The sequence below is a fragment of the Clarias gariepinus genome, chromosome 20 (genome assembly GCF_024256425.1).
Source record: "Clarias gariepinus isolate MV-2021 ecotype Netherlands chromosome 20, CGAR_prim_01v2, whole genome shotgun sequence".
Lineage (NCBI taxonomy): Eukaryota > Metazoa > Chordata > Actinopteri > Siluriformes > Clariidae > Clarias > Clarias gariepinus.
Genome location: NC_071119.1, coordinates 23,569,263 through 23,595,000, shown reverse-complemented (window position 1 = coordinate 23,595,000; position 25,738 = coordinate 23,569,263). Strand labels below are relative to the sequence as shown.

The 25,738-nt window shown below is 39.2% G+C and overlaps 1 protein-coding gene across 6 annotated transcripts in view; it reads right to left on the bottom strand.

Annotated features, from left to right (window-relative positions):
• ccdc88ab (coiled-coil domain containing 88Ab) overlaps positions 1 to 20,709 on the bottom strand; it is a 56,951-nt gene extending 36,242 nt beyond the window's left edge. For all 6 annotated transcript variants that reach the window (XM_053479667.1, XM_053479668.1, XM_053479663.1 and 3 more), the window contains exons 1-3: positions 20,032 to 20,709; positions 19,830 to 19,930; positions 5,946 to 6,054 (exon numbers count right to left, since the gene is read on the bottom strand). In XM_053479667.1, the coding sequence (XP_053335642.1) occupies positions 5,946 to 6,054; positions 19,830 to 19,930; positions 20,032 to 20,103 (282 nt within the window). In that variant the 5' untranslated portion in view covers positions 20,104 to 20,709. The remainder of the gene's footprint in view (positions 1 to 5,945; positions 6,055 to 19,829; positions 19,931 to 20,031) is intronic.
• Between the last annotated feature and the right edge of the window lie 5,029 nt (positions 20,710 to 25,738).

Genomic DNA, 25,738 nt, shown 5'->3' with positions numbered 1-25,738 from the left:
TAACGATGCTTAGACAGCTGCTTTAAACTGTTTATGTAAACTCTAAACTGTTATGTATTACACACACTGAGGTTATGTATTAGTTATTATAGTCACCCGTGTTTTAATGCTAATAAGGTTTATTGTGATGCGGAAAAGTCTACAACTGTAGAGTTTTTAGCTATTAAAATGAAAAACTACGAAAAACAATTTTATAATAAATTTATTTATAATAATTTTATTTTACCTGCAACCCTGAATGTAGGATAAAGCGGTATAGAAGATGAGTGAGTGAGAGAAATTACAATGCTACAATGCAAATTCAATGCAACTATAACCAAAGATACATATTAGCTAAATAAAAAAATTAACACTACAGTTAAAAATGCTATTAATAATCAATCACAAAAAAAATTATAATAGTAATAAAGACTTACTACTTACTACTCCTGCTGAAATGACGGATAATAAACAAAATTATACCTTATATTGAGAACTTAAAGCTAAACTATAAAATATTATCAAAAACTATAACAAAAAAAAAAGAGTTAAAATTAGAAAATGCGTAAAAAAAATACAGCTTAGCTATTAGGATTAAAAACCAAAATGTAAAAAAAAAAAATTTTTTTAAACTTAAAATCTGAACAAAAATCTGTAAAATATAGAAAGGTATAGAATTTAAGACTCAATAACAAATAGGAAACACTGAGAATAAAAATCTAACTTGGGCTTTTATTTCAAATGTATTTGAACCTGATAAAAAAATGAATTTTAAAAATTGTTACATAATAAAAAATGGTCAATTCTATAAAATATTAGGTAGTATCATTATAAAAAAATACAACTTTACAAAATTAAACACAAGAATGTAGCAATAACTTTTTGTTAAAATCAAAACCTGAACAAAAATCTTTAAAGCTATAGCTATACTATAGAACCAAAAACTGAATAACAAACTCTTTTATCGTTTAAATTAAACACTCAGAAAAAAATATCCTGGATTTTTGTGTAGAAAGTATTTTATCCTGATACGTATCATTTATTGTTTGTTAAGGTTTTTTGTCCAATTTGTATTTTTGTATGTTAAACAAAAACTTTTTGACTCAAAACATCAGTGTTACATCATTAAAAAGGTTCATTCTATTAGTTAATATTGGGTACTAAAACTAAACTATTGGGTACTATAAAATGACAACTTGGCTAATAAAATTAAAGCCTGAACAACAGAATAAACCATAAAAACTAATCTTGATCTAAAACCTCAATTCTAAACCCGTAGTAATGCTGCACATATGCTAAAAAGAGGGAAAAAACACAACAAACATCTTTCAAGATGAGGGGGGAAAAAATAACATCTCGTCTGTCTCTGCGCTCTGCAGACTGGACGTCTAACCAACAGACGTCTCTTTGTGTGCGCCGGCCGCTACGTAACTCCCTAAACAAACTGCTGTGTTTCCGAAAGGCCAGGACGGAGCAACGCTTACAGATGTGGGAGTCAGTTGTATTTCCATCTGAGCAGCCCAGAGTGTCTGGGTACGGAAAAAAAAAAAAAAAAGAAATAACCGCCTACATCTGCGTAATTGCTTCCAAAAAGAGTTCAAAAGGGAAGAAAAAACAGAAGCGTGGTGTATATATATTCCCAGCTCGTGCTCGGTAGCTTGAGGGCCGGGCCGAGAAAAGAGGTCTGTTCAGCTGGACAAAAACATGGCAAGTCCTGCGTGTCAAAGTTAATGAGACGAGAGTAATGACGTGCGAAACGGTCAGGTTTGAGATGTGAATCTGAGGATAGCGAGGGGAACTTTAGGGAACGGGAGAGCAGGAGCAGTCACGGGAAAGGTGAAAGCTAACAAGCAGTAACGCGAGGAATGTGGTTGAGGAAAATCATCAGGCAAGTCAAGCGTGAATCAGGAATTCCTCTGGTTTGAGAAATGACTTATTAACTCCACACGCGGAAACTTAAGCGAAAGCCGTGTTCTTGGCCGCCTGGTCAGAAGTTGGGAGAAAGACCACATCGGAGGCGCCACCTTCTTTATTAGTTACACTTCCCTTAATTCCTCTTACATTTCCCTTCGGGTCCAAGCACTGCTAACTGAAATGAGTGTTTGGAATGTGGGAAGACCTTCAGTTGAAAGAACACTCAGTCTGAACGCCTCAAATACTTGAGCTTAAGATCTTACCGCTGATACCACTTCTGTAAGTTAAATAGTAATTTCCAACCACCATTATTCTTCTCAGCTGCTTGACATTAGGAAAATAGTTATCGTACTAAACCCGGTGCAATAGTGAGAACCGTACTGGACCAGTCGAATAAGAGCAATGTTTCCGCACTCCAAAAGTTTGGACACACCTTCTCATTCAATGATTTTTGTTTTGTGATTTATTTTCTACATTTTCTCCTAAATCAATACTGGTGAGTTCAAAACTATGAAATAACACATCTGGAATAATGTACCGTAATTCAGCAAAAGCACCACCAACAACAGCCAGTTGTTATTTTAAGACATAAAGGTCAGCTGTTCTGGAACAGTTTTAGCAAGAACAGTATCGTGTCGAGTGCGTTTATCTGCAAAACCCATCAAGCTCCATGATGAACCTGTCGCCCATGAAGACCTTCCCAGGAAAGCGAGAGCAAAACGTACCTCTGCTGCAGAGGAGACGTTCATTTAGAGTCACCAGCCTCAGAAATCACCAATTAACAACCAGCACCTCAGATTAGAGCCGTTATGAAGCTTTACAGAGCAGAAGTAGCAGATAAACATCTCAATATCAACTGATCAAATTGTAGAGATTATTGTATATTTTGGATAAACGTATTCAGTATTGTTTAACAATGCAGAAAGAAATAAAAATTGGGAAAGGCCACTGAGTTAGAAGGGGTGTCCAAACTTTTGACTAATGGTGTATAATGTGGTATTAATAAAGAAAAGACATAAGACTTACAGTAACATGAAACATTAAACATTAAAATTAAACAATCTAGCTGTAAAAAAATCCCGCAAAGGACATATAAAAAAAAAAGTCATTTCTTGCATGCAACATACTGTAGCTTCTAAAATTTAAACACTACACCTAAAGATAAAAGTCAGCTATTAAAACTGAAAGTTCTGCAAGTGAAATAATAATCACTAAGAATTTAATCCTTACTGAAATCTTTAATTTAACTATTCTGTACATCTAATGCTAGAAAGGTTGTCTATAGCCAATGCTAGGTGATATAAAGACGTAAGGGAGATTCTTAGGAATAAAGAGTACCCATAAAATATTTGTATTATAACTACAATATTGGATAATAACGTTTTTAATAAAATTCTAGTAGCACTATTCTGCCTCAAATCGAAATTGAATGTGTTTAATCTTGTTTCTGATTCTTCTATCCATTCAAGTTCCATCAGAACCTTTCTGTCTTTCTGTCTGGCTGTCTGTCTCTCAGTACTATGCAGAAGTTAGACTTTCCCTGGTCGCTCACTTTCCCCTCAGCTGGTCCTCCGCCAGCTCCACCCACTGTAGCTCCATTCCTCCGAGTGTGTGATTGTTTTAGCAGTCGTGCGTCTAGACTGAGCCTGCGCTTTCCCCCGTCCATTAAAAACGCATCAGGAACCTGAGAGCTGCCCGACTCTCAGGTTTTTACACGGCCATTATGATGGAAATATGCTTCGGCTTATTCAGATTTATCGCTTCTCTGTGGCGCAGACCTTAAAGCTCCGCTGCGACAAAGGGCGGAGGGCGAGATTCAAGTCGAGTCGCAGGGGTTTCTGGCGGTTTATCACGTCCCACAGGCACATCGGAGGAGAGTATAATTGACAGGTTTGGATTTGTGCTGACTCGACTGTCTCTAATCCCCCGGGCGCGTGCAGCTCCTTCGGTATTAATCCCAACAGTATTCGTGCTTGGATTTATCGCGGCTTCTCAGAGCCAGAGGAAACCGGTTCGTGATGTCATGCTGGTCCTAGCGGTGAAGATGCTTTTGCATCCATTAGTCAGTTTGAATTAGAGGGAAAGTCATTGTAGACATCATGAAACAAACCATGAACCTGAGGGTCTGAGGAACGTGCAGTGCTGAAAACATCCACATTAACTCTTACACTCATTGGTTGGAAATAACGATATAAAAAACCCGCAAAGTTTAGAGTCAAATCCAGCGTTGAGGCTTTCTTCTTCTTCCACAGTTCTACGGCTCTGTCCTTTGGCGCGTTTAAATTAATAAACGCGAAAAACACAGTGCATTTGATTCACTCGACTCAGAAAATATGGCAATAAAACACAATTACATCATCATGATATCTTCTGACCAATCAGATTCAATGCTATGCTAATGGTGATTAGTATTAACTCTCCCTGACTCTTTGACTTCTGCGTTTAAGGACTTTGTTTTATCATTATAATAATAATAAAGATGAACCTATTTGCTTTGATCCTTCTGAGATGAAAAACGTTTAGACTTTCCAGGTGTAGATGTAGCGGAGCTGTCATTACGCCACTCCGCTCTGTGATCGGCGCTCCGGCAGAAGTATATGATCTGAGAAATTCCTCCCACATTTCACTCATTCCGGAGTCCATTTCGGGCGCGTCGCGTCACGTCTCATTTCTTCAGCCGGCGTATTGCCGAGCGCTCCCGGACCGTGCGTCGAGACGGAGGAGTTTGTGCTTTTAGTTTTCTGAGTAACGGATCATGTATTTTACAATTTAATCAGCTTAAGAAAGAGAAAACAAAATGCTGCTGAGTTTATCGCTGCTATAATGCACAATAAGCCATTAAGAGGATGTTCAACAACATGAAAGTGCGATTGTTTACCAAATAAAAATAATAGTAATAGCTGGCAGACAGTTTCAGTCTAAGACAAGGATTTGGGGTTGATTAGTTACCTATCACAACATGACACACAGCGTTTTACATCGCTCGATATGTAGCCTGAAACTAATATCATGTAGGGTTTTGCTGTGATGTAACTAGTAAAGACCAGCCTGACCACTCTCGAATATGTTTGATTCATTCCATTCAATTAATAATAATAAAATAAAATAAAAACACAAGGTCTAATAACCATTTAAGGAGATTAAGTAAACAAGCCAATTAGATATTTCCTCCACCCTCCTAATGTGACCTCATATAAGAAGAACCCCTCCCACGTCATGTTGCTCAGAACTAGCTGATCTCTGGATGGGCGTGGCTCAGGAGTGGCTCATTTACATAGACACTGAAACGGTGCACTCAGAGGAGGAGTGAAACAGAGAGAGTTTGAGGTGGAAAAACAAGCATTATGTGAGAAGTACGGTACTTCAGCTCCATCAACACACACACACACACACACTTCGGAGGAGCCCTGAGACTTGTGTCAACTTGTTACAGAAGCAATAAAATACTGGATCCTTTAAATATTTGCTTTTGGGGTGAACTCGTCATCCGCACGTGACGGCAGCATCGACATCCAGCAGATTCGGGTTTCACCACCAAGTTAATCACCTGACCATCAAAGTGTCCATCTGCATCTGATATTCAATTAAAGCGATGACTTAAACCACATCTGCATATGTGTGTGTGTGTGTGTGTGAGACCCTTCTGCCGTAACACATCTGCATCACGCCGAGAAGCATGTGGGAAACAGGCGGCGTCACACACCAGCCTGTGGAACACTTTTTTTTTTTTTTTAACCAAAATACGTTTTACTGCTTCTGATTTTCCAGTCACGTCGTTAAAGGAGTGTGTGTTCAGTAAGTGCAGGTTTTATTCCATCGTGGCCTGATGAACTCGGTGTAACACTAATATTTATATGCAAGATGAGACATTACAGCGTCTCAGTGAAATACAACATTTAAAAATAGATATTTTAACTAGATTCCTTATCATCATTTTTTTTTTTTTTTTATAAAACGCTACGACTTGATTTGCGTTCAAAGTGATTTGCTGATTGGCTGAAACCTCTGATAGGACCGCCCACTAGAGATATAATAAGGACAATAAAACTCACCTGGTAGTAGGTTTTGATGTGTCGTATGAGGATGGAGAGATTCTGCACACGTAACACCGCATCGTTGTTCACTTTCTTGTTCAGTCTCTGACTCGCCGCTTTAGGATTTCTGGGTAAAAAAACAAACAAAAAAAAAAACGCAATTTAAAAAAAAGAGGGATAGAAAATAGTCAGCGCTCACATGAAAGCTAAGAGGGGAAAAAAAAAAACAGAAAACGGAAAAGAAAATCCATGATCGAGTCTGTCTCCACATTAACACCAACAACAATAAGACAAAGTGGATTTTTAATTAGTTCATATTTTACCTGACAATATACAGAATAGTACTGTGCAAAAGGAGTGCTTTTTCATATTTTCCCTTAGAAAAGCCAGAGTTTCTTGTTACATAAACAACCTTTTATTGAAAAAAAACCCTGTATATTTAGGCACTTTGCAGGCTGTCGCAGTAAAACATTTGTTCCATTTTTTTTATTTTTATGAACTAAAACATGTCATTTATTATTATATAAAGAAATAAGGGGGGGTCAAGACTTTTGCACAGTACTGTACGATTATGAAAAATTTAAGACAACATACAAACGACGAATGAGTTTAGAAACCAGCATAAACGACTACTTATTTCCGTTGTGTAAGAAAAAAAACTATATATCGTCTAGACGTCTGTATATAATGAATAAAAATACAATTTAGGGAAATAAAAAACGGTTTTATGTTTAACTTTAATACAGAACGTCATTAGGTAATAAATTCGCCATTATATACTTTTTAGCACTTTATTATATCATAGTGTGCTGTAAGTAAGATACTAAAATACTGTTTGTTATTATTTTGCTACATACAGACTGTGATTAAATACTGTACACTGTAGAAATGTTCACATGTATCATCAGTTTATGTTTTCTCATATCACATGACGTCTGTATTGACTTTTCCGTCAGTGAAGCGTGAACTCCTCATCGGTAAGGCCGGTGTTTATGAGTAACAGCAGTGTGACGATGAGAGAGACGTCTCATGTGTCTCGTCTGTCCTCGACGTGTCACCGGGTCATAACCCGTCTAAACCGATGATACACAAACAGCTCTTCACGAAGACGGAACGTGATCGCGTGTTTAAGTGTGACGGATCGTTCCTGTGATCTGATCAGTAATAATAACTGTTACATGATACCAGGTGGATTTACTGTAGGAAGAATCTCATCTAGGAATGTTTTTTTGCCTCGCCAAGAAACGAGATAAAAATTGCCCACAGCATTTCCAGACAAGAGTGTTTAAATTGTGTTTTGTTTAAATGCCATTCTACCCCACTCTGTATGCAGGAAGTTAAACCCCCAGGACATTCCGGTATATTGGCGCGATCATCACACCTTTAAAGTGTTAAAGAGTTCTGTTTTTAGATCCGTGATGTAAAGTACCAGAGTATGGGGAAAAAATAACAGACTTCAGTTTTAAAACATGTCCAAAGGAGAAGCGGTTTTTGCAGAAAGCTCTTCAATCTGAAGGCTCAGATGTTGTCAAGCTCCTCCAAAAAAAAACTTAGCCTTTGGTGGCTAGTGCTAGACCGCTGAACTCTAGTGTCTTGTGAAAAACAAAAAACATCCAGCAGACGGAAATACTCTCAAGCTGACAGGATGGCGCAAGAGCAGAAAGACCTCATCAAGGACTACTCAAGTCAACGGTAAAGAGGAATCTGGGAATCTTGCTGTTAAGGCTTTGGGTTGTTGATCAAGCTGCGCATACCTTAAGCAAGAGCCTCAACTTTATCTGACTTGACCCTGCGCTCTGACCCCAGGATATGAGAAAAAGGAATTTCACTCAGCTGTAAGGTCACACAGAGGTCAAACTGCCTGGTTTGGTCAAGTCTGAGTCTGTTCTGCTGTAGCTTGAGATTCCTGTATGACTATTGAGATAGTTCCTGTTAAAGCTGTTGCTAATTTCTCATACACAATAAGCCATAACATTCTGACCACTGATGAGCAAACTGAACCATGTTGATCACCAGTTATACACCACTAAACTGGTGCCTGGAACCCAAGACAAGCCAGTCTGGTCCAATCCCAGAGAAAAGCCAATGCAGAACAAATCAATGAAAATAAAGTTGTTGTTGGTCATGATAGAAATGCACCAGAACACTCAGTGCATCATAGTCTGCAATGCTTGGGCCCCAACGAGTAAAGAGTCCGAAACCACTGACCTGACCTCCAAACTCATCAGATCCCAATCCGATCGAGCACCCATGGGACACGCCGGACAAACACAGAGCTCACAACTCACAGCATCCAAAAGACCACACCCTCAGAGACCCTGTGGAGCCCATGATTACCCCAGTGTCCTAGGTGGTTTTAATGTTCTTGTCATGACAATCCAGGTCAGGTTATCAGCTTTTTCTTACAGTTTTCCAATCTAGGTTGAGGAGTCAGCTTTTCTTTATTGACAATAAAGATCGGACACTCGAAACTAAACCATCACACGCAAAGAAATGGATCATTAATACAAGTGAATTAAAATAACATCAAAGAAAAAGTGGAACCATAGTGCAACAATAACGGTTTAACGTCGGCATAATAATTGCTGAGGAACGATATATATGTAATTTCATTTATTTCAATGTGTATGCTGATGTTTCTGTATTTTTGTTAAAAATTTACATTTTATCAGTTTCCAGTGCGGCAACAAAGTTACTTTTTGATCCTTCAGGCGCTGAACAGAAGGGAAGATCAATATCGTTCTACGCTTTTTGTTGGTGTGCGGCATTTTGCGATGATCCCTAAATCATTAGTTGCGCCGTAAAAAATAATGATGTTTCTGCTTTTAAACGTGTATAATTTAAGGCGGATGTAGCTTAAAGACAATGTAGAGAGGAAATATACATGGGTATCTTATTTGCGAGTTTACTTACGCAGCTATTGAATTCGGAGATGCGAATATCAAACTGACTTTACCGCGGACACAAACCGGGTCAGTAGCGCACTGTATGTAGTGAGCATAATAACGTCAATGAATACATATGTTACATGGGCCACAAAAAAGCAGGTGATTTAGCACTATCAGCCTACTGTATGTTGCGCTTGGATTCATGGTGGGGATGGTGGGGGCAGAGGAGAGACCCGTGTGTGTTTTGTGTCTTAAACTGCTGGCAGCAGACAGCATGAGACCGAACAAAGTAGGAAGACACTTAGAGACAACACACCCCAGTCACGTTAATAAGCCACTCGACTTCTTTGAAAGAAAGCTCTAGATAAGTGACGAAGTAAGCCTGTTATAACAATTGCACATGTATTTTATCTGTTTTGAACTTGGTGTTATTTGATCTTATTGGTTTAGAAATTGATATTTTAATAAATAGTAAACTTGGCCGATTTCGTTATCATTTTGTTCACAATGGGGCTTGAAAATTCACCCACCCTCTTAAGTGGGGAATGACAGAAAATGTTTGAGAACCACTGGTGTAGCACTGTTAGCACTGTCGCCTTGCACCTCCAGGGTCCAGGTTCGATTCCTGTCTCTGTGTGTATGGAGTTTGCATGTTCTCCCCGTGCTTGGTGGGTTTCGTCCGGGTTCTCCGGTTTCCTCCCACAGTCCAAAGATATGCAGGTTAGGCGTCCCCAAATTGCCTGTAGCGTGTGAATGAGTGTGAGTATGTGTGTGTGCCCTGCGGGATTGGCACCCTGTCCAGGGCGTACCCTGCCTCCTGCCCTAAGTCTCCTGGGATAGGCTCCAGGCCCCCTGCGACCCCAAATGCAAGATAAAGCGGTACAGAAGATGAGTGAGTAACTGAGTGAGTGAGTGAGTGTTTGTATGGATAAGGTCAACCATGCCACATGCATGAACCCTGACACACTTTCTTGCCTCATCCTTAACAATCCCGACACACACACATAATGGCTAACTCGACCGTTCATCTGTGTCACTCGCAGGATCATGTGACTACCAACCTTCCCTTCGGCGTACAAGCTTCTGATTCACTCTCAGATCAGACACAAAAGCCAGACTCCTACGAGCACTCGGGATCAGAGTAGTTTGATGCTCTCACATATACATACACACACCCACCGACCCACACACACACACACTGCCTCTCTGTTTTGCAAATTAGAGAACAGGGTCTCCTTCTTTTATTGACGGAGTGTGAATGCTGCGTCTGTCACGTGACCTGGGAGCACAGGAGGGCTTTCAGGCAGTCCTGATGAGCTTAACCCCTTAATTAAACACAGCGGTGGGGGAAGTAATCCCGGTTAAACACTGACTGAGGACACTAATTTACATCACAGCCTGATAACCACGAGAAAAAAAACAAAACGAGTGTCCTGAATAGACGGGCGGATTCCTCCAATTCCATCATCCTCGCTATGGAGGGAGGAGCTTCGAGGTCGCGCAAGAGTCAGAAGGCGATTAAAGGCCTGCCCGAGCCCCTGAGTAACACCGACGACAACAAAAACAAACCTCGTCACAGAGAGAAGCCGGTGAAACCGACACCCATAACTCACGCCAAACAAAAACGTACCTCCTAGAATAAAACGCGTACTATAGATCAAACTGTTGTAAGACTTTAAGACGATGTGGTTGCCATGACAACGAGACCCCCGCCACGCCAATGTACACTCTTAGGGAAATAATCCTTTGCGTCTGGGCGTCTGTCATTCATGTCTACTTTTCGCTTCAGTCTGATCCGCTTCAGACAGTAACAAAACAAAACAAACAAACAAACAAAAGCAAATCGCTGGAACTTTGATGTAAGTACAGGGTGATTTACGCGAGACTTAACAGCGAAGACTCCAGGAGGAAATCGATCAAGAGATTCGTCGATGCTGATTCAGCTTTTGATAAACAAACCTATGATTTCAGATTCCAGAGGGAAATTGCTTTGTCTTGGTTACGGTCGCTTTTTGTTGTTTTAAAAGAGTAAAAAATTAGACATGGGGAATTAGAATAAATTAGCACCGTAGGGAAGTGGAAAAAAAAAGAAACTACTTAAAACCAGCTTAAAAATTCAGAAGGCACAGCACACATGAGTCACGACTGAATTCACGTACATTGCACTTGGAAGGGAAAAAGGAAAACGCACGAATAATAATAATACATTTAACAATATTGCACTTGAAGGCCAAACAGTGTTGGTAAACGACCGTGGGAACAAGTATTGTATTAGTGTGATATTGTATCATTATGGACAGTTACGACCCACAAAGTGTAAATGTTACAAAAAAAGATTTCTATCATTTTATGTCTGTTGGAAGAAAAAATCTCCCGTGGCGTTCTCTAAACACCAAGTAATAATTTGCTCCTCTGGTTGGAGAGAACAATGAATAGTGTGTGAGAAGAATCGTTCAGGATTGAGTGTATTTTGGACAGAGTTAAACTCCATGCCTAGCACAGATCCGGGCTGTTTTAATAGTTTTGGGGACTTTATATGGAAACGTTTGATATTTAACATCATTTAAACGATCAGGCTGAAATAATATTCTGTATTGAGGCCCTGTGTGATGAGGGCAGAAGTTTTAACAGGATATAAAAACAACCCTATAAATTGAATGATATATATTATAATAATATAATATAACATAACCTGGTCGTTCAGTACATTCAGGTCGTCAGATGGCTTCATTTTTTTGCTGAGTCTAGACCTGAGCGACCCCAGATGATAAGACTGTCTCCAGAGACTTGTACAGTGGACACTATGCATGATCGCTTCATGCGCTTCCCTTCTTACCCTGGAATAGGGTCACTCTGGACGAGTCACATGACCTTTTTCCGTCGCTCCAAAGTACATTCTTTACACTCCCTAGGAAACTAAAGCTGTTTTTCTGATGAATCTCACTGGATATGTGGTTTTCTTAAGGCTTCACAGCTGTTTAGTCCCATCCCCTTGAGTTCTTTTTGCATAGTAAGTGTGGAAATGCTCCTTCTTACACAAGTAAACATAACCATGATTTAATTTTTTAATTTCTTTTTACATTTTTTATATAATTTGATGCTACTAAGCGTTTAAGTAATCTTGATTCACCTCTGTCTAGGGTTCAATAATGCATTTAACCGTTCTTAACATAATGTTAGTACTTTTCAGCAATCTCCTTAGTTGCATTCTTTGCTTGATGCAGAACAATAATTTAAAATAGAGTAACATCTTTGCCACGACCACAGGATGAGTCTTCTAAAACGGTTGTTTAAAAAACGACAAGCTACTCAGTGCGAGCTGAACATCTAGGGTTTAATAATTTGGTGCAGCTGAACAAGATTAATCAATCATTGCAGTAATCATCCAGTAGAAGCCTCTTAACTATTCGATTAGATACATCCAAGTGGTGACTTTTCCCCCTTTTATGGACAGAAAGTTAAGTGTATAGCATAGTATAGCATAGCATAACATATAGTATAGCATAGCATAGAATAGTATAGCATTGCATATAGTAAAGCATAGCGTAGCGTAGCCTAGCATAGCATTGCCTAGCATTGCCTAGCATAGCATAGCATAGTTTAGTATAGCATAGCATAGCATAGCACAATTTAGCATAGTATAGCATAACATAGTATAGTAAAGTACAATATAATCGCACATGTTTTTCATATTGCTTTTTCTACATAATGTTATGTATTTTATTTAAAGTTTGTTCAAACTTTATTCAATTGTGAATTAATTAGTATCTCTGACGGTTATTAGTAATCAATAAGTACATCCTATTAACTCTCTCTTTGTTTTTACTCAGCCTTTACATGAGACTTACTGACCAAATGTCGGATGTTGTGCGAGAAATAAAAATAAATACATTTTAGCGTGTGCACTTAAAACCTCAATCGTCCCTGTGAAGATTTTCCAGGATAAACTCTGTCATTTATATAATCATCTTGGAATTTATTAAAGACGCTCGCTGCCTCAGTGACTGGAATAGTTTAACGCACAACTTTTCCTTTAAACAGCCCTGATTCTGATGTGACGGTCGAACACCTCCGTGGCTCCACGTGCTCCTCTCAGCCGACGGCTCGTTAATCACACGCGGTGACGAGGCAACATGAACCAAACACCACAAAAACAAAAACGACTGAAGTGTTAATTCGGCTCTGAGATGTGTATACTCTGTCTGTAGAACAGACGGATAGGTGTGAGAGTGCTGTAAACCATCGAGGTCACACCTGATCAGGGTTCACAGGGATCTTTGTGAAACAAACTACAATAAAACAGGACACAAAACAAAAAAAAAAAAAACAGGAAGCTCTCATTCAAGAGTATTACTGTATGTCACTGCTTTTCTTTTTACGGAGACTTCTGTTATACGACTTTAACTTCTCTTAGACATCTGGAGCTCAGTTTAAATAGCTAAAGCCACATCTTAAAAAGGAAAAAAAAAAATCAGGATGCATGGGGAAAAACTGGAAAGTCATGAAGAGTCGTGAGGCAGGAAGAAGGCAGACATAAGAACTTAAGAACACAAGTCTGCTCAATAAATATAGGAATCACCAATGACCGACCGATACGATATTATCACGATGCCTCAGCGCTGATTCGAGTGATATTGCGATTCTATAGGTATCACGGGTTTATAAATATCCTGATCCAATAATAATTTTTTTTCCCCAATTTTAGGATCTTAAACATTTAAAAATAAAAAGTTAAGTCATAACTCGAAAGTTTTAACCGTTAGATTAACATTTAACTTTAAATTGCAACATTACTTTATGAATGAAGTCTAATGAAGTCACCTGATGACCTGAATGACCAGGTTGTAATGTTCAGTTATTGTTGCTGAGCAGCACATACTTGTGTCTCTGTTACGGCATCCGCTGTAACTATTATTCCTACACACCAAACTTAGTTCAGAATAGTTCAGCGTGTACCACCTGAAGGAATATTAAGAAACGGCGACGTTTTACCCCCTTCAAACTCTTAAACACGCATGGATCAGTTGTAAGTTGCGTGTAATACGCTTGTTCTGAGACTAATTCACGTCCAGAGTATGGAGAAAAAAACTATATGATAATGTAGGGCCATAAAAACGAGTTCCTGTTGCACCATTCGGAAGCTCTGGCACAGAATCGGTCATATCCGACGTGATCGGTCATGTCTGATCAAGCTCAAAACAAGATCACATTCTGATCAGACATGACCGATCATGTCTCATATGGCCGATTAGAAAACGTTTTTTAAAAGGTTTAAGATCCTAAAATTGTGACAAATTAAAGTCAGGATATTTATAAAATTGTGATACTTATAGAATCCCAATATTAATCGAATCAGCACTGAGGTATCGCGATAATACCATTTGAAATCTCAGGCATAGAATCGGTCAAATCTGACGTGATCGGTCATGTCCGATCGAGCTGAAAACTAGGACACAGTTTGATCAGACATGACCGATTCTGCGCCTGAGCTTCCAAATGGTGCAACAGAACCGGTCATGTCCAACATCAACAGTCATGTCTGATCAAGCTGGAAATCAGGTCACGGTTTGATCAGACATGACCGATCACGTCGTATATGACCGATTCTGTGCCTGAGTTTCCAAATGGTGCAACAGAATCTTTCATATCCGATGTGATCGGTCATGTCTGATCAAACTATTACTTGTTTTTCAGCTCGTTCAGACATGACCGATCACGTCGGATCCGACCGATTCTGTGCCCGAGCTTCCAAATGGTGCTACTTGACTGGAGCATCTCTATTATAAATACATGTCCATATATTTATATATACAATAAATAAATAAATTACTTAAAAAATCCATTTTGAAGCGAAAAAACAGGAATCGACGGCGGGAAAAAAAACTCATCCATCTTAAATGCTCACTACATAGGGTACAGCATAATAACTAACTACATGAGTCTACATAGTGCTTTATATATCCACTTAATTCTCAGGCACTGGTTACTTTTACTAATTGAATGTAAAAAATAAAACATTGTACAGCGGTCATTTAATTGAATAATTTTTTTAAATATGATTTGCAACAGGATGCGAGGGGGAGGAAAATAAAAAAAAACCCTGAGGGATGAAGGGGGATGGAACCTTCATCGTCGTGGTCTTCATCTTTCTCTCCTACCTGCCTGCAGCTCGGCTTCGATCGCTGGAGATAAGATTTCAGACTGTCTGAGGGAAACGATGGAGGAAACAAAGGAGGAAACGCAGCTCTGCTGTATCAAGAGGAAGGAGGAACGGTGCCAGGAGAACGTGTGTGTGTGTGTGTGTGTTAATGTGGGCTTATCCCATTATCACCCTCTGTCTCAAGAAAAGCAGCATGTGGTGTCAAAAAAAAAAAAAAAAAAAAACCTGACTGGGGATTTATGTAATTAAAGCCCCGTCAAAGAAAAAACACCGACCTCGTATCAGCTCAGTGCTGGGAAAAGTGTTACAGTCGGTGTGTTAATGTCTCGGCTGGTGATGATGAGGAGATGACGAGAAGAAGGACGTGGGTTCGGGTCTGGAGGAGCGTCTGCTTTATGTGGAGCAGAGTTCACCTCCACCATCTGTGCCCAAGCGTTAACTAATCCTGGAGCCTCCACGTCTCAGAGCGAGAAATCTGTCTGCCGAAGCGCTCGAGAAACAAACCAAAGGAGACGTCGAGCTTCCAGCGTGTGTGTGTGTGTGTGTGTTTGCATGAGATAAAGCGGGAGGCATGACCGTGCAACCGCAAACAAAGACGAGGGAAAGAATCCCTGCTCTCTCCCGAGCGAGTGTCGAGCCTTTCACAGCAGGAGCTTCAGGAATTATTGTGTTTATCTCGTAAACATCTTAATTATCATTAAACCCTGTTTTTTTTGTGATGGCATCCTAAAAGAGGTGCTTTCTGATGCTGCTCAAAAAAATGCTGTAGTGTGATAATTAAATATATCATGACGCATCACATGATGCACTTTTTTATTTAAAAAAAATAAAACGAACGTGTAATTAATGAACCATGGTGGTGTTGTGAAGCGATACGACCCCCAAGTGTCAGATTCCTCTTACAAACCAACATACTTATTCACGTCTCACGTGTAATAAGATCTGAAACAAATTAGTTCCCGTTCTCACTTACGTTATAGCAGCTGCACACAATAGTTCATTCACCAGCCTGTTTTTTTTTCTTCCTTTTTTTTTAAGTTAATAAGAAAAATTAATGAATGAATGTTGCAGATTTACTTCTGACACTGGAGACTCATTCCTCCCATCCATCAATCATCTATACCGCTTATTCTATAATAAGGGGCGGGGCTCCTGGAAGGTATTCCAAGGAACTAGTGGCACAAGGGAACTGAGGGGCATCCTTAATGATCTGCCGAGGGATAAGCACGCACACACACACACACACACACACACAACCTACTCTACATCCAATCTGAAAACACACTGCATGTCTTTGGTCTGTTGGAGGAAACCAGAGTACCAGGAGGAAACCCACCAAGCACACCACACACACAGACCTGAGACAGGAGTCGAAACCCGACCCTGGAGGTATGAGGCGACAGTGCTAAGCGCTACACCAGTAAGTGAACCCAATGCTAGTTCATCCTGCGCGAGTGTCGGTTCAACCACGTAAGAACTGGCTCTGTTGTTCCATAGGCTGGAGAGTCACGTCATTACATCATCGTATGTCTGTGTACAACTAACTCCGGGTTCCCTCGGTGGAAAGGCTGTATCTGTTACTCACTCTTTCTAGCGAAGTGAAATGTCTCCACACGGAAAACATCTCCGTATCTACTACAGATGGGAATCACCATGGATCACCCGATACAGTACCATCACGATATACCTCGGTCCCGATCCCATCTGTATTGCGATTCTGTAACTTTTTGCCGCCTCAAGTGCTAAATATATGAATCACAAATTAATTTATTACACGAGTATTGTCTGATCAGTCATATATAACCAATTTTTTTCTCTAGTCTCTAGTGTCTACAATAACACGAGTTTTAGCGGTTGTGCTGTTCGTCCGCTGGCTGTAGACATCTCCGAGTACTTGGTCACCATGGAAACGCTGACATTTTATAACCTGGGCGTGCTCTAGTAAAAATTTAAATTAATTGTGACCAATCCGAACCGAGAACTCGACAAAGACTGGAACAGGGACAATCACACTGCGGTCATTCCCACACACGGCAGGTCTTTATCCTTGTTCATTTGAATATTTGGAAGTTTACAACTACATATTGTACGTTTTGTAAAACCTGTGTCATCTATATATTTTTTCATATCCAAAAAAGTACTTGTGTAAACTTTTAAAAATGCATTTTATTTTTTATCGGAAATTCTATCTTTAGTTCAATCGTACATTTTTTTTTCACTGTACTGAATCTTTCTATTTGAGGTCTGAGTCAGTGGTGTGAGCGTCGCCTGGTGTATCACACTGTGTACGGTTGTGCTGTGAATTTGAATAAGGGTTTAACACACTGTGACAGACAGAACTCCCAGCTTTTTTTTTTTTTTTTTTAATAAACTCGTCCAATTTCTCTTCAGACGTGATGTCGAGTTTCCGGCGCTCTTTAGATGAAAATGAGACAGAACTAATTTTCGCTTGCTTTTGTTGTTTTATGCTATTGAGTGCACCGCTCGTGACTAGCAGATGTACTTCCTGCTATTGTCCCTGAGTGTGTCAGCGAGACACATCACCGTGCACCGGTTTAGAGAACCAGCAGGACGCTAACAGACTCTCGGCTCTGGGCCTAAACGTCTCGGCCGCCGGAACACAGAGATCTGCTAAGACGAATGAGGAGCTCGATCGCCCCGCAGCCATTCCTCTGGATAACGACCATCGGTGTCGACGCGGCAACAGAAGCTCTTCAGGAGAACGAGTATTGATCGCTAGCTGTAATAATGTAGCGCGTCAGAACCCACAGAGCGTGTGATGGATGCGACGCCGAGGCGTTCTCTTTCACCTTCTCCTGCCGCTGTTTAAAGCACTGACTCTGATCTAGAGAGGAAAAAAAAACATTTCCTCTCTGGTGAAACTATCAGCGATCGATACACCAGTTAAACACGACCTTGAGGAGAGATTAAACAGCAGATTTTACGTCCAGGGGAACCGGTTAACACGAGCGGCGCTCAACAAAGAGCCGCTTCACTTCCCTCCGAGACAATGTGCCTTCTGTCCGAGCGCCACGCTGAGAGGACGAGCGCCAACAGCTGCCCCAAGCTCAGAGTCTCCACCACACAAACGCCCCGCCCACACCTCACCACACACCATTTATACCCCCATTCTGAGAAGTGCTGAGAAACTCCTGGGAAAGAAGGAAGGACAGATCCTCAAACTTAAACCTTATATCTAGTGTAAACCTCTGAAATCTCCTGGAGTCGGGTTCCTCTTACGGTTTCTTCCTTACGTTACGTCTCATCTCGTCTCAGAGAGCTTTTCCTTACCACAATCACTATATGATTAGTGTCTAAGATTGGCCTAAATGACCGAAACACGTTCAAATGATGTTCAGCGTCAAGAATCACAAGCAAGTAGAAACCAAGCAGAAGAAAAAGGAAAAAGGCATAAAAATCGAAGCAGTGATAATAGAAAGCATATAAAAAAATGTTTAAAAGATATGAAACAGCCAAGTTGGAAAAAAATGGATGATACATCTAGAGCTCAGCCAAAAATCAAACTTTGCAAAAACAGCCAAACTTAACACATCTCAACCTTTAAAAGAAGTATCTATGGCGACCGAGACCCAATCCCAAATCTCAGGTAATCCCTGGTGATTCCCACATCAATGAAGTAACTCAAAAGATTAACAAATAATGAATTCCTGCTCCATAAAATTCCAGCTTTTTGCGATTAAATTAATCACACAGGTCCATACTGCGATGTTGGCTTTTATACCATTAAATGTCCGATAAAAAAAACAACTACAACAAAAAAAACGTTAGGAACGAGGAAATGAAGAATCGTCTGATCTCATGCGCCATAAGATTTGGTCCGAGGTACCGTCTGGATGGCTGTAACCATCCTCAGTACTCCAGGCGTTTGTCTGAAGAAGCTACTCGGACGTTTTTGTGCATCATACCAAGAACCATGACTCAGAACCTTCTGGACATGTGGACTCAAAGCTCCTCCATAGCTTAAACCAGAAAACAAAACTGCTTACTATAGAAAACCATCAAAAAACCAACACAGTTCCCTCCCAAACCCCTTCAGGCACCACGTCTCCGTCTTAAAGCATGCACGCCTTCTAACACCCTGACCTTCATCCTAACACGCAGGTCTGAAGGAAAGAAGACATCATGGAAAGAAGAGTTGTGAATTCAGGGGTTCAGGGTGAAGCTAGTGTTTAGAAGATGATTAGATTCATTCATCTTCCAACCCGCTTATCCTGTGTACATATTGGACCAGAGGGGGGCTGGAGCCTAAATCCCAGGAGACTTTGGGCACACCCTGGGGTGGGGTCCACCCTAAACAGAGTGGCAACTTGGAAACACCAATTAGGGTAATCTGCCTGTCTAATCTTGGACTGGGCACCATGCGAAACCCAGACCCACCAATCAAACCCAGACCCTGGAGGTTGCAAGGCCGTAGTGCCAAACTCACTCACTCACTCATCTTCTATACCACTTTATTCTGTATTCAGGGTCCCGGGGACCTGGAGTCTATTCCAGGAGACTTAGGGCACGAGGCGGGGTTCACTCTGGACAGGGTGCCAATCCATCGCAAGGCACACACACATACACTCATTCACCTACATTAGCCTACATGTCTATGGACTGTGGGAGGAACCTGGAGTACCCCGAAGGAAACCCACCAAGCACGGGGAGAACATGCAAACTCCATGCACACAGAGACTGGGATCGAGTCTGGCTGGGAATCGAACCCGGACCCTAAAGAGATGCAAGGCGACAGTGCTAACCATTACAACACCATGCTGCCTAGTGCCAGACTAAAGGGGTTTCATGAAGATTATACAGTAAAAGGCAGCGAAACAGTATAGGAAGACTTACATCCTCAGCATGACCTCGTTGAGGTAGAAACCGTCCACTATCTCCATGTACAGGGAGAGACCGGTGTGGTCGCTCGGGCTCGGCTGGAGCACCGTTTTCACCTGAAATACAAAAAAAATAAAAAATTATTATAGACAAAAAAAACCCCAACAAGGTCTAGACTAGGTAATTGTGTAGAAATGATAGACAGGCTTGCTCGTACCCATGCCACCAGAGGAGTGAGCAGAAAGTGCTCCAGCTGAGGAGTGAATACCTCACTGTCCATTCTCTCCATCCCTCCACCACCCCCCCACCAAAAAAATATAAAGAAATAACCCAGAAAAACGACCTTTTCTAAACGTCTCGTGCGTGAAAACGTGTTCTCATCGACCCTCCCAACGAGATGCTGATAAAACACTGATTTCTATCCTAAATGATGCATTTCCCTTAAACAGACCCTCCTTACACAAAAAAGCAGGGGAGAGAAAGAAGAAGCGCAGAGCACATCCCCTCCTCCCTGCCTAAATATCCCACTATTATTATTATTATTAAGATTATATTATTATATTCTGCCTAAAACGAGGTTAAAGAGTAAACAAAGCCTCTGGACATCATCATCATCATCATCATCATCATCAGCCTGCAAACGCCATTCACAAAAAAACACCCCGACATGTATACAGTAGATCCGCAGAAGGTAGATATATCCCAGGGTGTGTGTGTGTGTGTGTGTGTGTGTAATAAATCCGTCCGAGTCGCTGGTGATCTCCGGCTCCGTGATGTGATAACAGACACACTGGGGGACTTTAGTGAGTGTCCCAGGAATGCGGACTGGAGAGGAGCTGCTTGCCTGCCTGCGTTTCCATGACGCCGCTCCTCAACGAGCTCGCGCTACACTGCAGTCCCGGCCGCGGCGAAGACCCGGGAGGATAAGCCACGCCCACAACCCTCTCCACCCCCACCCCCGCCTCACACCAAGCCCCGCCTTCTTACTCTACAAAACGCCGCCTCCCTCTGCGTTCGACTGGCCCCGCCCACAAGTTTATATAGGGATATACTGCACATTTCTCTGTGTTTATATTGTACAGTTAGTCAAAAAGGAAAAAGAAAAACTTGCATAAATATTTGAATACAAAATGTTTGGCTATACGTTATATATCGATATAATACTATTAATATTTTATTTTATTCATATAAAATACCTCATACTATTTTTCTTTTCCTGTAGTGACTCTGACTCTGTATATAAGACAAATGTAACTCTCTCTCTCTCTCTCTATATATATATATATATATATATATATATATATATAATAAAATGCTTATACTATATATCTTAAAAAATTAAAAACAATTAACAAGAAATAAGAAATAAATAGCTGAAACTATATAAAAAAAATTATATATAAGAAATATTAAAACATATTTGTACAAAAGACATATATATATATATATATATATATATATATATATATATATATATATATATATATATATATAAGTATAAACAATGTAAATTACACGATCACATACACCGTAGTGTAAACATACTTTACTATAAACTACATTATCCCACGAAAAGGTCGTTACCTGAAAATCAAAAACGTGCACTTTTTTCTGCAAAAATTTTTAAACTAGACTATTCTGTAAAAATATGCACATTACTGTAAACTATACTATAGTAAACATGAAATTTACTGTAAGCAATACAAACTACACTGACATACTGTAGTGTAAACTTTAATGTAAATGAGTGAAGCTACATTTCACCAACTGCATTTTACTGTAATTAGACTTGTATACTGTAAAAAATATTAACTTTACTGTAAACAATGTAAACGACACTATCCCACACTGTGTGAATCTCTACTTCATTGCGAACAATATATATTTATATGTGTGTGTGTGTGTGTGTGTGCGTGTGTGTCTCTGTGTGTTTTTACATGTATCTATATTTATCTATATTTGTGTGTATACATTTTCTCTCTCAGAGACAGAGTTTTATATACTGTAAATAAAACACTTCTGAGACCCGGACTCTACTATTGTGTACGTTTGTACATTGCAATTTCTTCTGACTGTTTCTCTTTATTTATAGATTAGCTGATAACTATAATTTTTATCAATGTCTTTTACCAGGAAGAAATTTGGCAAAAGAATTATACCTAACAGTCCTCATAAGGGGAGGGTACAAGGATATATATATATATATATATATATACTGTAGATGTGTGCGTATATATATATATATATATATATATATATATATATATATATATATATATATACGCACACATCCATCCACCCAGGAACCTTTTCTCTCTCTCTCTCTCTCTCTCTCTCTCACTCCATATATATATATATATATATATATATATATATATATATAGTGGCAAAAATTTAAAAAAATTTATATGGCACATAAAATAACATAAACCACAACAAATTTAAAATTCTTAAATATTAAAATTCTTTATTGATAGAAAAAGATATCAAAATATACTAATATTAACATCACAACAAGACACTGACAACTTTCATTTTAGCTAGCTAAATTTAGTTAAAACATCAGACATGTAACTTTTGTTGTGATTAGTAGTATTAGTAGTACGCTTTTACGTCTCATCAAATTAAGTTTCCAATCTATTTTTTTTTTTAGAAAGCAGCGCTGTAGGCAAACTCTTCCCCGCCATCCGTAGCAGCCATGTTGGTTTCCTTTTCTGCATTTCTTAGGCAAATCTCATGATTATACAGTGTACCATGACATATCATATACAGCGGTATCTTTACCCATTCGGCCAAATGAGAATGTCTCTTTGAAATACATTTCGATGCATATCATTAGTAGATGGGAAATCCTTAATGCCCTTTAATTTAAGTTCAGGAAGCCACATGTGATTTATTCTCATATCATTATGTAGGCTTGTGTCCTTAACAGCTCCTTTCTTCCCACACAGCACTGATTATGTAGCTACTCATTAGTGACTGATGCTGCAGACAGCTGCCTGGGCTTCCAGACACACCCTCTTTAAAAAAAAAAAAAAAAAAAAGATATATATTCTTGATCTAGTGGATACTGACCCCTGGTGGTGATAAAAGGTACTGGACATTTGGACTTTTTTCTTTTTACACTTACACACTGTACATGATTATATTATTATTACTATGAGAAAACTGTGCTGGGATTGATCAGACTGTAAAGAATGAAAATGTGCAAGTTCTCCTCCGTCGATATCCTGTGGAGATTATAATGATTATCCCGGCCTCATCCCCCTTTGCCCACAGGGTAATTAAAAGATATCTGGAATGTAGTACGGTCTACTGCCTTAATTTATTCAGACATTAAATCAGGAAAAGCTAGTAACTCCACAAGAACGACATCGATGACAGCTTCACATTATGATAATATAAAGCCGGCATAATTAGATTAGACGGATGCACTAAAATCTCCAAAGGAGCATCATCCTTCATCGTTATTCGAGCGTTAAATTAATATATCCCATTCTGCCCGACACAACATGCAATTACTGCAGATTCACTGCAGCATATAAAACACAGGGCTGTGGAGGGAGAAAAAAAAAAAGGTTTCTGCAATTTCCACAGGAAAAACCACAGTGTTCAGCGGTTGCCATGACAACAATAGACCACCCGCTGCCATGACGATCACTAAGCAACAGCAGCAAACCCTTAAATCCTCTTGACAGACAGGGAAGCTCATCTCGTGCACAGCTGTCAGGACGGTACTCATCACTCCAGATGTTGGCACATGTGAACGCTTAAATACAGGTATATTATAGCTTTCGACTGAGCGCTGAGGATTCTTTAAAGCATTAAGTGTGTCAATAGAAACAGCAAAGACAGCATTGGGTCTACAAAAAAAAAAAAAGTAAAAAAAGAACAGCAATAAATACAACAACAAAAAATTGGCACAAAATGAACCAACCGGAGACTCAGATCTTGGGCTGGAAAATGTGTCTTCTAACTAATTGTTATGAAGCAAAGTACAATATGAGCATTTATAAACTTGTACTGACCTACAGTACGGGTTCTAACAACTATTTATTTTTCCCACTGCCCAGGGGGGATTTTATCAGTAAAATCTGGCAACCTAGTTGGCAAAGAACAAGCATGTAAACAGAATTATAACTACACTACTTTACTGCCATACTGTAGCGTAAATACGTACATTATTGTAAGCAGTCTATACTACACAACCCTGAATTATATCGTAAGTTATATGTACTTAAGTATAAACAATGTAAACTACACGATAACATACACCGTAGTGTACATCTACTTTACAAGTACAAGTTTGCAATACAAACTACTGACATACTGCAGTGTACACTTTAATGTAAATGATTGAAGCTACATTTCACCAAATGCATTTTACTGTATTGTAAACTAGACTTTTATACTATAAAAAATATTACCTTTACTGTAAACAATGTAAACGACAATCCCACACTGTGTGAATCTCTACTTCATTGCGAACAATATAAACTACAATTTTCCATATTGTAAATATGTACTTTAAAATTATGTACTATAAAGGACACTTTTGCATACTGTAGTGTAAACATGTACTTTACTGTAAACAATGTAAATTTTCCCTAGTATAAAAATGTACTTTGAACATTGTAAACTACACTGTCACATCCTGTAGTGTAAAAATGAACTTGACTGTAAATAACAAACTACACAAATATACTGCAAAAATATGTAATTCCCTGTAAACAATTTTTCCACTGCAATGTACACTACACTTTCATATTACACTGTAAGATATGCATTTTACTGTAAACAATGTAAACTACACCTTCCCATAGCGTAAGATATTTATTTTAAACATAGACTACATGTACACATCTTGTTAATTATATAAACTACACAGGCACGTATAATACAGGAAAATGTGTAACTTCCTGTAAACAATTTAAGCTACAGTATCTCTCACTGCACTGCAAAAAATAATTTAACTGTCAAGCTTACAAGACTATTTCATATATAAAACTACACTTTTCCATAGTGTAAATATGTACTATAAACATTAGACTGATCTTTTACATTCTTCAGTGTAAACATGTATTTTACTTTAAATAATGTAAACTACATGACCTCATACTGTAGCGTAAAAATGTACTTTATCAGCAATCTACAGTATACCACTTTAGATGTCCTATATTACATGGCAAATAGGAACTTTACTGTAAATAATGTAAACCCTTTAACCCTTTCCCAGTGTTGTGTAGAAACAATTACTGTAAAGAACGTCAACTACGCTTTCACATATAGTTGTACAATTTTTTTTTTACTTTACTGTAAATAATGTAAACTACACTTTTGCAGTGTTGTGCAAAACGTTTACTGTAAACAACGTAAACTACACTTTCGTATAGTATTGTGTAAAAATTTTTTTTTTTTACCGTAAATAATGTAAACTACACAAGCCCATATTGGACTGCATAGACAGTAAATACCTTTAATGTAAACACCTGGGCTCTCCCATACTGTATGTACATTATTGTAAGCACTCTAATACACTCAGCCTGTACTGCAGTACACATGATGCATCACGTTACCGTACACTGCACTATATTATGTATAATTTACCACATTATGCCTAATAGCGTTTTTAACCTTACACTGTATCAGGCTGTATGAATCCTGCACTGTAGAATCACATAAAATCCTATGAAATTATCTATAGTGTGCTTGCGAATTGTTCGGGGGCGTGTGCTGATATAGAGATACATTAGTTCAGATTGGGGTCGGCCTCCTGTTTCTTTCCGCAGCCTGCGAAAGGTGAACTCAATCAACAAGCTGGATGGGTGGACGGAGCCTGAAAATCGCCACACATATTAGGGATTTACAGACACTTTTCAAAGCTCACCTCCAAAAAGTTAGACGAAAAGAAATCTCGATTAAAG